Raw genomic sequence first — 12970 nt, 5'->3', positions numbered from 1 at the left:
CTGTCTTTTTTGAGACAGGGTCTCGCTATGCAGTTCAGGCTGGCGTTGGGCTCACTTTGTAGCCCAGGCTGGTCTTGAACTTGCAGCAGTCCTCCTGCCTCAGCCTCCTGAGTGCTGGGATTACAGGTGTGCGCCACCATACCTGGCTTCTTGTTCTATTTATTACTGGTATTTTCTGGGTGATAAAGCAAGGTAGACCTTTAAAACCATATGTGCTGATTTTTAGTTAAATGAGATTTTTCAGTAGTGCAATTTTGTTTTCATCATTACTTGTTATAGAGGACACCTGCCTACAAGGTAAGTTTTGTGTTTACTGGATAGTTAGAAAATCTCACCGGCTTTGTATTAGAATTCTGGGCATATGTCCTTTCCAGCTCTCCTCTCTGATCTGGCCTTCTATCTTTCCTAGGAAATTATTCTACTTTCTTCTGTTAAACAAAACAGTAGCAAAATTATTGCTATAACAGGCTAGGTGTGGTCAGTGCACATCTGTAATCCCAGCACCTGGGAGGCATAGGCAGGAGGATTGTGAGTTCGAGGCCAGCCTGGGCTGCATAGTGAGTTCAAGGGCAGCATGGACTATACAGTGAGACCCTGTCTCAAAAAAACAAAACCAAAAAAATAAATGGGTACAAATAAAAAAGAGAAAAAATATTGCTGTACCAAAATTACTCTCTTAACATAACAAAATTACGAGGATTTAGTTAAAGGTCTATTTGTTTATTTTCGTGAAAGACATGGTCTTGCTGTGTGCCCAGGCTGACCCTAAATTCTCATGCTCAAATAGTCCTTGTGCCTCAGCTTCCTATGTAGCTGAGGGCCTTTGCACTAAGGTGCATCTCCAGCCCTTTTTTTTTCTGTTTATTTTCATGTTTAATTTTGAGACAGGGACTCACTAAGTCTTTAGTTACCCAGCACTCTAAACACGCACCACTACCCCAGCTTAGTTAGCTTGGGGTTTTTGTTTTTTTGAGACACGATCTTGCAGTGTAGTCCAGGGTCGTCTTGATCTAGCTATGTTGCTTAGGCTGGCCTGAAACTCAAGATTTTTCTCTCTCAGCCGCCCAGATGCTGGGATTACAAGCATGCATCATCATGCCCTAGCTCATTTAATTTTTTTGGTGTGGGAATTGAACTCAGGACCTTGTGCTTGCCAGGCAGGCGCTGTACTGCTGAACTATCTCCTTGACCTCTGTTTAAAGATCTGAATTTGCTTTAGTTTTGATTCTAGAATCGAGCAACACTTAATTCCATAACATAGAATAAGTGTTTTGATGAGCTGAGCAGAGGAGGTTAGTTTTATAGGCAGGAAAGAGCTGTGGAAAGCTTACATAAAGAACCTACAGCAGACTGGGAAGAAGGGCAGTGAAGGGAGACAGAACAATAGAAAAATAACTGATGAGTTAATATCAGGTTACTCAGTGTTACCTTTTTTTGTGAAAGGACTAATACAGAGAAATTCATTACTATGCCAATTTTGGCCTATTTGTGAAATTTGGCTATACTTTCGGTCCTGATTTCACAGAAGAAAAGAGACCATAGTATTAAGTATTTTGAATTTCGGTCCAGACTGTTAGAGTCTGGTATAGGGACCTAGTGCAAGAGATTAGCATAATACAGTAGGTTAGTATAATTTTTTGTGTTTTGGAACTGCGGATTAAACCAAAGGTCTTTGAACTGAGTGACATCTCCAACCCTCTTTCTTGTTTTGTTTTCTTTCTTTCATTTTTAATTTTGAGACAGGGTCTCACTAAGTCTCTAGTTACCCAGGCTGGACTTGAACTTGCCATCCCCTTCCCTTAGTCCCCTAGAGTACTGAGATTACAGCCGTGTGTCACCATGCCCAGCTCAGTATATTTTTTTTTTTTTTTTTTTTTTGAGACAGGGTCTCAGTATGCAATTCAGGCTGGCCTCGAGCTCACTTTGTAGCCAAGGCTGTCCTTGAACTCGCAATGATCCTCCTGCCTCAGCCTCCCGAGTGCTGGGATTACAGGTGTGTACCATCACGCCTGGCTCTCAAAATTGTTACTGCCGATTATTTACTGGATTTGGCTTGCCTTTCTTGCTGTAGCTGACCTAAGGATTAGCATGCTTTATCATGCTAATTGAGGCTTGCCAATGATGAAAACTGGAAGCTCATGACATTTGAAGGTCTCAGGTTAATTAGTTTCTAACCTTTTGTTTGTTTGTTTGTGTGTCGCCCCCCCCCCCATTACTGGGAATCGAACTCACAACCTTGGGCTTGCCAGGCAGGTCTGTGCCGCTGAGCTAAATCCCCAGCCCCAGTTTCTCACTTTCTGAGATAGTGTTTATTATTTTATAACTTTCTTAGATGCTTTTTTCCCAGTGAAGCTCATCAAACTTTTCTCTGTCCCTTTTCTAGGCTCTTTCTAGAGAGAGCACCTCAGGGAGCAGACTTGCTTCTCCTCAAGTGTTCTCTGCTATCCCGCCACTCTAAGTTGTGGATTTCCACTTGAGAGTGCACATTTTAAACACATTCTCAATTTATCCTTTTAGCTGGTAAGCTTTTATAACTTTGTGTTTGATCAGAGATACAGTAAAATGTCAAGGGTTCTAAAATGATCACAATGTATCTAGCACTGGGTAGTCTGGAGAATGAAAACAAAGAGGTATAAATCATGTTTAATATTTACTAATAAATATCAAAGAGAAGTCATCCCTTCAAATAGTTCATGCTTCATTGAAATGAGTTACATACATGAAATCATCAGAGAATATAATAAAATACTAAATTATACATTGGCAGCAACTATTTTAGAGTCTGCCAGCCGGGACTTTCCTATTCTGTTTCACTGTCCTCTCTGAAAAAAAGAGCAGACTTTCGTTTTTCTTGCTGAACGTGTTTTTGTTTGGAAATAAGCAGGGGCCTACAACTGTGTTTATGGTGATCTTTAGCTTCGCTCTCTAAGAATGTGCAACTGAATGTTACTCTTTGCTCCGCCCATGAGGTAAAGAAAGGCAATATAGCAAGGACATGAGTAATTCAGATATATTTGGGACTTAAAATCTTTGGTCAGGAAACACAGTCTTAGGCATTTGATTTGGGTGCACTGTTTTGAGTTAATTTTAGGGGTAATGTTTGGAATCCTTGAAAAAATTCTAGTGTGAAGTGACAGTTCTTTGCTTAGTCTTGGAGTGTTCAGTGTTAAGCCAAACACAGGATACTGAGACAAGGGACTGTTCCTGTCTCTTAGCCTTGTCTGGCTGCGACATTTGAGGAGAAGAAAAAAGTACACCAGTGGCTGCAGACCTGTGTCGCCTGTGGTGCACCCAGCTATTTGTTATCCTTGAAACTCTAAAAAGTTTGCCACTGCTTCTCTATTCCAAGAGTTGGGCTGTTACTATGTTGCAAAGTCCTGTTTGCCGTAATTCCTGGTGGTCTTTATTAATCTTTCAAGAAGTCATCCAGTGTGATATATTTAAGAATAATACGGCAGTAAAGTGACCCAATGACTAATGCTATTTTCCAGACTTGTAGTGGTTTGCTTTATTTTCTATACTGTTTGTTGTGGGAACTCCCACAGAGGGAGCTCCTGATTTTGAGAAGCAGAACTGGGACACAGTACTTTTCAAGAATGTGCTTCTGTAGTTTTAAATTGTCTCCGGGGAGCAATAGTGTGTTTCACTAGCGCGTTATTATGAATAGGAAGAAGGATCCTCTACCTTCTCCATTCATAGCTCCACTCATGAGCAACACACGTCTCTTTACCTAAGGAAAAGCGCCAAAATTTTGTTTTTCTGGCCTTCCCCCTGCTTTTTTTTTAAGCAAGCAGAAACTTTTTAACTAAAAACTGAAATGCATCCAGGCTAAGTGGATTCAAATAACAACATATACCCTTATGTCCTTGCTGCTTAGACATCCACAGAAAGAAAAATTTCTTTCTCTTCCCTCCTTTTTTTAGTGTGCAGCCTGTCTTAAATTTGGATATTACTACACCTGTGTGTCTTGACCAATGATCAGAACATTTGTTACTGTTTTTAATAAGAATTTGTCGGGCTGGGGATATAGCTCAGTGGCACAAGTACCTGCCTGGCAAGCACAGGGTCCTGAGTTCGATTTCTGGTTCAAAAAAAAGTTACCTTATCCCTTCCAAGAGTCTGTGCCTGGCCAGGAAACCATTTTCTCTTTAGTTTTACCAGCTGTAAAGTGTCATATAAATTGAAGAGTGTCATATAAATTGAATCATACATTATGCACTCTTTGTGTCTACTTTATAAAACTAAAAAAAAAAATTAATTTTAAAAAATTTTACCTCCTTTGCAGTAGCAGGGTTAGAACCTAGTGCCTCATACATGTGAAGCAAGCGCACGTTCACTCAGCTATGCCCTTAGTCCCACGTCTAGCTTCTTTTGTTCAGCGCTGTGTCCGAGATCATCTGTGTGGTTGCATTCCTCTGCTTGCTGAGTTGTAGTCTGTTGTGTGAATACAGATGTAGTTTGTACACTGGTTCTCGTAATTGTGAACATTTGGGCTCCTTTCAGGTTGTTTTTCCTTTCCTTTCAGTTTTTGCATTTATGTTGTGATCAGTGATGTACAAATCTTTGGATGGACTTATGCTTTCATTTCTTTTGGATAAATACCCATAAGTAAAATTGTTGGATCAAAGGACAAACGTGTGGTTAATTTTATAAGAAACTGCCAACCCTTTTTCTAAAAGTTACACCATTTTACATTGCCACTGGCAAAATATGAAAATCTAGCCAGGCGTGGTGGCACACATCTGTAATCCCAGCACTCAGGAGGCTGAGGCAGGAGGATCCTTGGGACTTCGAGACCAGCTTGGGCTACAAAGTGAGCTCAAGGCCAGCCTGAACTGCATAGTGAGACCCTGTCTCAAAAAGACACATACACAGACACACACAAAGAAAATCTGATCACTCCACCTCCTTGCCAATATTTGAGTGCAGACTTTAATTTTGGCTCTTATAAGGTATCTTTATATATCCTCCACAGAATAAAACGTTTGATTTTGAGTTTCATGGTTTGGCTTAAGAAAGTTAGAAATAATCTACAATTTAGTACAGTTTTTTTTGTTGTTTGTTTGTCTTTTGTTTTTGGTCTTTTTGAGATAGGCATACGCCACCATGCCCGGCTTAGTACAGTTTTTAAGGCCCTTCTAAAATTAAAACTAGAGTAGGTGCTGACTGAGATTCAGGATATGAGCTGGGCATCATGGCATATGCCTTTAATCCTGGAGTTTAGGGGACAGAGGCAGGAGGTTTACTGTGAGTTCAAGGCCAGCCTGAATTACATAGCAAGATCCTGTCTCAAAAAAAAAAAACCAAACCCCAAAAAACAACATTCAGCATAAGGTGCCTGCTAATCTATGGCTAGAGTTTGTGGGGACAGATTTTTACTAATACTTTTTTTTTTTTTTTTTGGTCTTTTTGAGACGGGGTCTTGCTATGCAGTTCAGGCTGGCCTTGCGCTCAGTTTGTAGCCCAGGCTGGTCTCGAACTCACAACGATCCTCCTGCCTCGGCCTCCCGAGTCCTGGGATTACAGGCATGTGCCACCACGCCCGGCCCTTTACTAATCCTTTATATCTGTTTTAGCATCTTACATCTCCCAAAATATTTTCTCATGTATCTGTTCTTATTTTTTATTTTTATTTTTTATTTTTTGGTTTTTCTCCAGTACCGGGAACCGAACTCACGACCTTGCGCTTGCGAGGCAGGCGCTTTGCCGCTGAGCTAAATCCCCAGCCCCTCATGTATCTGTTCTTGACAGCAAATGCAGTTCCCATCTTGTAATTGAAAGGGGAGGACCTTGCCTGAGATTTGCCTGAGTTTTCAGGGATGAAATGTAGGACTTCTGACCTCCTCCAGTACCCTTCCCTGAGCCCCTCAGAGTGACTAACATGCCATCTCAGTAAGATTTACTCCCCAGAATGTTGTATCACTTTGAAATATATACTGGCCATCAATTCATTCTTTTCATGAGGCTTTGAAGGAATCCTAAAAGTTGTTTTAGTCTTTATAGTAGATCACGGGGGGGGGGGGGTTTAAAGTTACCGTAGTTGCCTTTCTGAGAATAAAGATGTTACCAAGTATACTGGTCCACATTGTGTGTGTGTGTGTGTGTGTGTGTGTGTGTGTGTGTGTGTGTGAGAGAGAGAGAGAGAGAGAGAGAGAGAGAGAGAGAGAGAGAAAAAAAACACTGAAGCAGTGAATAAAGCAAAATTTATTAGGGGCTGGGGATTTAGCTCAGCAGCACAGCGCCTGCCTGGCAAGCACAAGGTCGTGAGTTCGATTCCCGGTATTGGAAAAAACAAAAACAAAAAACAAAGAAAAGCTTATTTAGCACAAGGTTCTCAAGAGCATGGCACTGGCAAAGGCCAATGGCAGATGGCATTACCTGGTGGGAGATGATACAAAGGCGGAGAAATGCTTTAAAGAGACGGGCTCTTCCAGTGTTGTCCACTCATAGGCTCAAATGATCTTCCTGCCTCAGCCTCCCAAGTGCTGAGGTTGCAGGAATCTGTGCCTGACAGGAAATACATTTAGAAGGGAGGCTCAAGGAGGGTGCCAAGCTCCCTAATAACAGCTCTTTCTCAGGACCTAATCCAGCCCCTTGAGGCCCGCATTAATCCCTTCTTAGTGGTGTCCCTGTAACCTGATTACCTTCCACTAGGCCTTGCCTTTCTTTTTTTGGACACAGGATCTTCTTGAACTCACTGTGTAGCCCAGGTTGGCCTCAAACTTGCAGCGATCTTCCTGCCTCAGCCTCCCGAGTGCTGGGATTCCAGGCATAGACCGCCACACCCAACAGGCCTTACCCGCTTGACTTTCCACTACGTCAGCACTGGGGACCACGCTTCCAGTATATAACCCTTGGGGCTATATTCCAGCCAACTCCAAATGATAGCCCGGTTATCCTAGATTTATACTTCGAAATTCTGCATATAATTTCCAGAGTCCTTTTATGAACTCGTGAGTGGCTCCTGAATACGGTCTTTGGACACCCAGGCGGTTTTAGCAGCGAGTATCTGTCCTCACCTACATTGTTGTGGTCAGAGGACTGTCACAGCGGGTGAGCTGAATCGAGTCATTTAGATGAAACTCTACCGGTCAGTAATACTTGCGGCTTTCCAAAGCGAAGTGCAGGTACATCTTTGCAATAATAAATCTGTTCTTGCCCCATTGTCAGATATTTCTTTTTTGTTTTATTTTAGTGATGTCCTTGCGTTGCCCATTTTTAAGCAAGAAGAGTCAAGTCTGCCTCCTGATAACGAGAATGAAATCCTGCCTTTCCAGTACGTGCTTTGCGCTGCCACCTCTCCAGCCGTGAAGCTCCACGATGAGACCCTGACATACCTCAATCAAGGTTAGATGCTTCCTCATTCGTTGGTATTATTGCAGACTTGCTGGATTCGTGATAGTACCTAGGGACACACTTACGTAAAAAGCTAGATCTTTCTAGTGTGGCTCATTAGCCTAGAGGCCTTCAGAGATTTGAGTTTTAATGTCATATTTGACATATACTATTGGTTCTTTTGTCTGCCTGCCCATTTTTAGTTTTGCATTCCTTTTGTGTGTGTGTGTTTTGAGACAAGGTCTTGCCATGTATGTAGGTCAGGCTGGCCTTGAACTCGCTGCAGCCCAAGCTGGCACTGAAGTTGCAGCTGTCCTCCTGCCTTAGCCTTCCAAGTGCTGGGGTCTTGGATGTGCACCATCATGCCCAGCTGTGGAGCTCCCTTTTTCTGATCCATGTATCCTCGACGTCTCCTACTGTCTGAGAAGTATTACTGTCTTCAGCTCTACTAGTTAGCAATTTTATGGCTCTAGGCGAGTTGTTTAAACTCTTTTAAGTTATAGTTTTCTTAACTGTAGATGAGACTGATAATACCTTGGAAACGCTGTCAGTTCTGGGAAATAATATATGAAAGTGCTTAGCACAGTGCCTAGCATCTAGTAAAGGCTTACTGTTATTTTTCTAATACAAGGAATGTTATCTCATATATTCAACCAACTGAATTCTATCCTTTCTGAATCCAGGTAGATTAATTTGTGATGAGTGTAATAATGTGATTACGTTTTCTTTTAGGACAGTCTTACGAAATCCGAATGCTAGATAATAGGAAGCTTGGAGAACTTCCAGAGATTAATGGCAAATTGGTGAAGGTAAAAGAAGATGAATAAATCATTCTTCTACACAAATGATTTTCTTTGGGCTAATACTCTTTGGTTTCCATAAAGGGCTCAATGGTATCTCAGCTGCCACATTTGGCTGGCAGAGGAGCAGACTGGTGTGTTATTGGGGGGCAAGCGCCTCTCTTCATGTGGGGCTTTCAGAGCTGCAGAAGGCTCACAGGTCCATGTCCAGGGTGGTCCTGTGGCTTAGTAAAGTTCTATTTTGTGGATTCAAGTAACCACCCCAAGATCTTAGATAAGTTTCTCTTTGGATAGTTGGGCCCATAGCAAGGAAAACAGAAACTATCATTGATGAATAGCAGTTCTCTTCGTCTAGACTGACCGTAAGCATTTTGAGAATTCATAGCACAGTTGGGACAGAGGAGTTTTATTGGCAGCTGTAAAAAGTGATGGGGGGGATTAACAGGCACTTCCACAAAGTAAGAGCAACAAAAAGAAAATTGATAGAAATGGATCCTGCCAAACCTCACTGTTCACAGGTTGTGTGGTGGGTTAGCAAGAAGAGGACTTGGTGAGTTTTTCATATACCCATGAAGAGCTGAGTGGCTTATTACAGGTATAATAGTAGAAGCATATGGAAATGCTTTACATAGATCCTGGTGTAGTGGGTGCATGCCTGTAATCCCAGCTACTCAGGAAGCTGAGATAAGAGTATCACAGTTTCCAGGCTAACCTGGGAAGCCTTGTGGGATGCGTCTCAAAATTACAAAGAGAGCTGGGCGTGGTGGCACATGCCTGTAATCAGGAGGCTGAGGCAGGAGGATCCTTGCGAGTTCAGTGCCAGCCTGGGCTACAAAGTGAGCTCAAAGCCAGCCTGAACTGAACTACATAGCGAGACCTTGTCTCAAAAAGACATACATACATACATACATACATACATACATACATAAATAAATAAATAAAATTGCAAAAAGAAAAGGGGAGAAATGTGGCTCAGTGGTAGAGTGGTGGTTTGGTATACATATGGCTCTGGGTTTAACCCCAGTACTGGGGAAAAAAATACCTCATGTAGGAGACCTTTAACATTTTAAGTAGTTATGCCAGTTAACTATAAAGATTCTATGTGATAAATTATAAAATTTATCCTGCAGCTTATTTATCATAAGACTTGGTATGATACAAGTGTTAGAGAGAAGTAGTTGTCAGGCAATTTTCGATTCTGTCTAGAGGCCAAGTGGTAGGAACTGCTTGTTTTCCTTTGTCAGCACTGACTTGTAAGGGTTCTCGCTGATCGATTTTGTTGTTCCTTGTAGAGTATATTCCGTGTAGTATTCCATGACAGAAGGCTGCAGTACACTGAACATCAGCAGCTGGAGGGCTGGAGGTGGAACCGACCTGGAGATAGAATCCTTGACATAGGTGAGTTAAGAGAGTCGGTTGCTTAGGAAATACCTTCAACCACAGACTCAGAGTTGATTTTCTTTACTTGGTATTTTTCTTGGTTCCTTGGCTTCAGAGACTTAATTAGCATGACCCTTGGAGTTGTTATTTAGGAAACATAAGCATTACCTGTATGATGATATAAAAATTCAAGTTGGAAGTATAAACAGTTCGGTTCTATAGCAATTGTATCCATTACTTGAGCGTGGTTTATTTTTGTTTTTAAATTGTAAGACATAATAGCATTCAATATAGTTTGTTATAATGGCCAGGCATGGTGGTGCATGCCTGTAATCCTAGTGCTTGGGAGGCTGAGGCAGAAGGATCCCTGTGAGTTCAAGGCCAACCCTAACTCAACCCTCATCTCCACAATTTTTGTAACGTATAACACAATGTATCATTGCAGCCATTTTGAGGAGTACAGTTCAGGTCATTAAGCACATTCACTTGTTGTACAGCTATCATCACTATCCTTCCCCCGAATTTTTTTTATCTTGCAAAATTGAAACTCCATATCCATTAAGCAGTAACTCTTCATCCCCACAGCCTCCTGCATGAATTGGGTTAGTCTGGGTCCATATAAATGACAGGTATATTTTATTACACTTTGGTTTTTTTGCGGGGGGGGGGGTCCATATAAGTGAAATCATTTATTATTTGTTGTTTTGTGACTACCTTCATTTACTTAGCAGTGCCTTCAAGTTTCAGCTGTGTTGTAGCATATATGTCAGAATTTCCTCTCTTGCTGTGCACAGTAATCCTAGCTACTCAGGAGGCTGAGGTAGGAGGGTCAGGGTCACATGTCTAAAGCCAGCCTGGGCAACTTAGTGAGATCCTTTCTCCAAATAAAAAAGATGGGGATGTGGCTCACTGGTACAGCACTTGCTTAGCAGGTGTGTGAGGGCCTGGGTTCTATCTCTAGCAACACACACACATACACATACATGATTTTCTTCCTGTTGAAGCCTGAAATATACCTATAAATGTATATTATATAATATTGTATAATATATGTATATTACATTTTGTTTACCCAGTCATCTGTTGATGGATGCTAGGGTTGCTTCCACCTTTGACTATTATAAATAATGAATGATACTGTGAACATGGGTGTAGTAGTTAAACTAATTTAAGTACTACTAATTTTACCTGGGGAAACTTTGCTTTTCATACAGATATTCTGAGATCTATAAAATAAATTGAGCTTAGGGTGAATCAAACACAATCAACACTATAGAGTGGGACCTACTTGATACTTTCTCCTTTGAATCATTGATGCCCAAGCAGTAGTGTACTTGAAACACAGTTATAATAACAGCCTTATCTCTTAACTTGAATATTAGAAGTCAAGGAATGAGATTTAGGTATCTGCCATGTAGACTACCAGCCAAGGCTCTATTGAAATCCAGTAAGTTTTACTCTGCTCCTGAGTATAAGATTGGACACTGCGTTATAGGATTATTTGATGATGTGGTAACTTAGCATCAATCATGGTGTTAGAATTTTTCCGTTTCTCTCTGTGAAGTACTACTTTGTGCTGTTGTACAGACACTGCTTCACATGTCTGCAGCAGTCCTCTTACGCTTCTAGCAGTAACACTGATCTTCAGACTGTACGTGAAACACATTATAAATTACAGTTTTCATGAGAGTAGAGCTAGTCTGTAGATTCAATCCATCTTTAAGTAGATTTTTTTTTTTTGAGTCAGGGTTTCACTGTGTAGTTCAGTTCGGGCTGGCTTTGAACTCACGGTAGCCCAGGTTGGCCTCAAGCTCATGATAATCCTCCTGCCTCTGCCTCCCCAGCGCTGGGATTACAGGCATGTGCCACCATACCTGGCTTACGTAGATCTTTTGGCAAATTAAAAGGAAACTGCCTTAAATTGTCTTATTTTAACAATTTAAAAGTGGAAAAAGGGTTTCTAGGAGGAAAATGCTTAATTTTAACAAACATTTTTTCTTGGTAGAAAAGACATTTAGGATATGATACACAAGAATCTCAGTAACTAGGGGTGAGACAAGGACCAGTGTTTTTTCACCTAAAACTGAGTAGCCCTCGATGTGCTGGTGCGTACCTGTCGTCCCGGCTACTTGGGAGGCTGAGACAGGAGAATTTTTTGAGGACAAGATTTTGAGATCTGTCTGGGCAACATAGTGAGACCTCATCTTAAAGAAACAAAAATAGGGGCCAGAGATTTAGCTTAGCGGCACAGCACCTGCCTGGCAAGCGTGAGGTCTTTGAGTTCGATTCCCAGTACCAAAAAACAAAAAAACCAAAACAAAGCAAAAAACAGAACTAAAAAGCTGTCAGTGTTGTTCAGTGTATACTACGCTCAGTGATTACCATTTTGTTTCCCAGATATCCCAATGTCTGTGGGTATCATCGATCCTCGGGCTAACCCAACTCAGCTCAATACAGTGGAGTTCCTGTGGGACCCTGCCAAGAGGACGTCTGTGTTTATTCAGGTGAGACACTAGATGGGGCCCATTGTGAACAGCATCCATCGCTGCTGGCTAGTTTCTTGGAGGATAAAATGTTGTACATGAAATCTCTGTGCTGTGCACACATTCTGCCACAGAGGTACACATCTCATCTGCACATCTGAGGTTCTAGCCTGTCAGGTGCAGAGTCTTCAAAGTGTGCCTGCATCCTGAGGAGTTTTTGAATTGCTTTTCTAAATATTTGAATTTTTTCACTTGTATTTCTCCAAAATGCTTATAATTCTTTCTATCATAACCTACTTAAGAATTATGTAGCATATAAATTGTTGTAATCTTTCCTTGTTATCCATAAAGTTATTTTGAGCATCTGTATCCTTTTTTTTTTGTACTGGAATTGAACCCATTGTACTGTATACTTAAATTTTGATTTGCACCAAGTATGGTGATGCATGCCTGTAATTCCAGCACTTGGGAGGCTGAGGCAGGAGGATTGTCTTGAGTTCAAGGCTAGCCTGGGCTACATAGTGAGTTCAAGGCCAGTCTGAGTTACATAGAGAGACCATGTCTCAAAACAACAAAAAATTGATTTGCATGTCTGATTATATCCTTTGGGTAGATTCTTCAAAAATCTTTATTTATATTAATGATAGTTAATAATTCATTGAGTACTTAACGTTTAAGTAAACACTTTGTATACGTGATCTTAAGACTTATGAGGCTTAGAGAGACCAGGTAATTTACCCAGGCTAGTATAGTTAGACAAAGCTCCACTGTTAAGATTCACCAGTTTTAAGGCTAGGATGTGGGTCAGTAGAAGAGCACTTGCCTAGTATGCATGATGCCCTGGGTTCAATCCCCAGCACTAGAAAGAAAAAAAAAAGATTCACCAGTCTTACACTTTATGCAATAGCCAAGCAAACCTTTCCCCTCCTATTTCTTCTTCTTTTTCTTTTTCTTTTTCTTTTTTTTTTTTTT

The 12970-nt window shown here is 41.2% G+C and overlaps 1 protein-coding gene across 1 annotated transcript in view; it reads left to right on the top strand.

The window, feature by feature from the left end:
- The window catches only part of Tfcp2 (transcription factor CP2), a gene marked incomplete at its 5' end in the record, with an annotated part of 66701 nt that overhangs the window by 30587 nt on the left and 23144 nt on the right, over nucleotides 1-12970 (top strand). Inside the window, 4 exon segments of the mRNA XM_005411895.2 lie at nucleotides 7196-7347; nucleotides 8068-8144; nucleotides 9428-9533; nucleotides 11913-12019. Coding sequence (XP_005411952.1) covers nucleotides 7196-7347; nucleotides 8068-8144; nucleotides 9428-9533; nucleotides 11913-12019 — 442 coding nt within the window.

This window comes from Chinchilla lanigera, unplaced genomic scaffold (genome assembly GCF_000276665.1).
Source record: "Chinchilla lanigera isolate Chin_1 unplaced genomic scaffold, ChiLan1.0 scaffold00146, whole genome shotgun sequence".
NCBI classification, from domain to species: Eukaryota; Metazoa; Chordata; class Mammalia; order Rodentia; family Chinchillidae; genus Chinchilla; species Chinchilla lanigera.
Note: the sequence above shows the minus strand (reverse complement) of the source record. Positions and strands in the feature narration are given on the sequence as shown.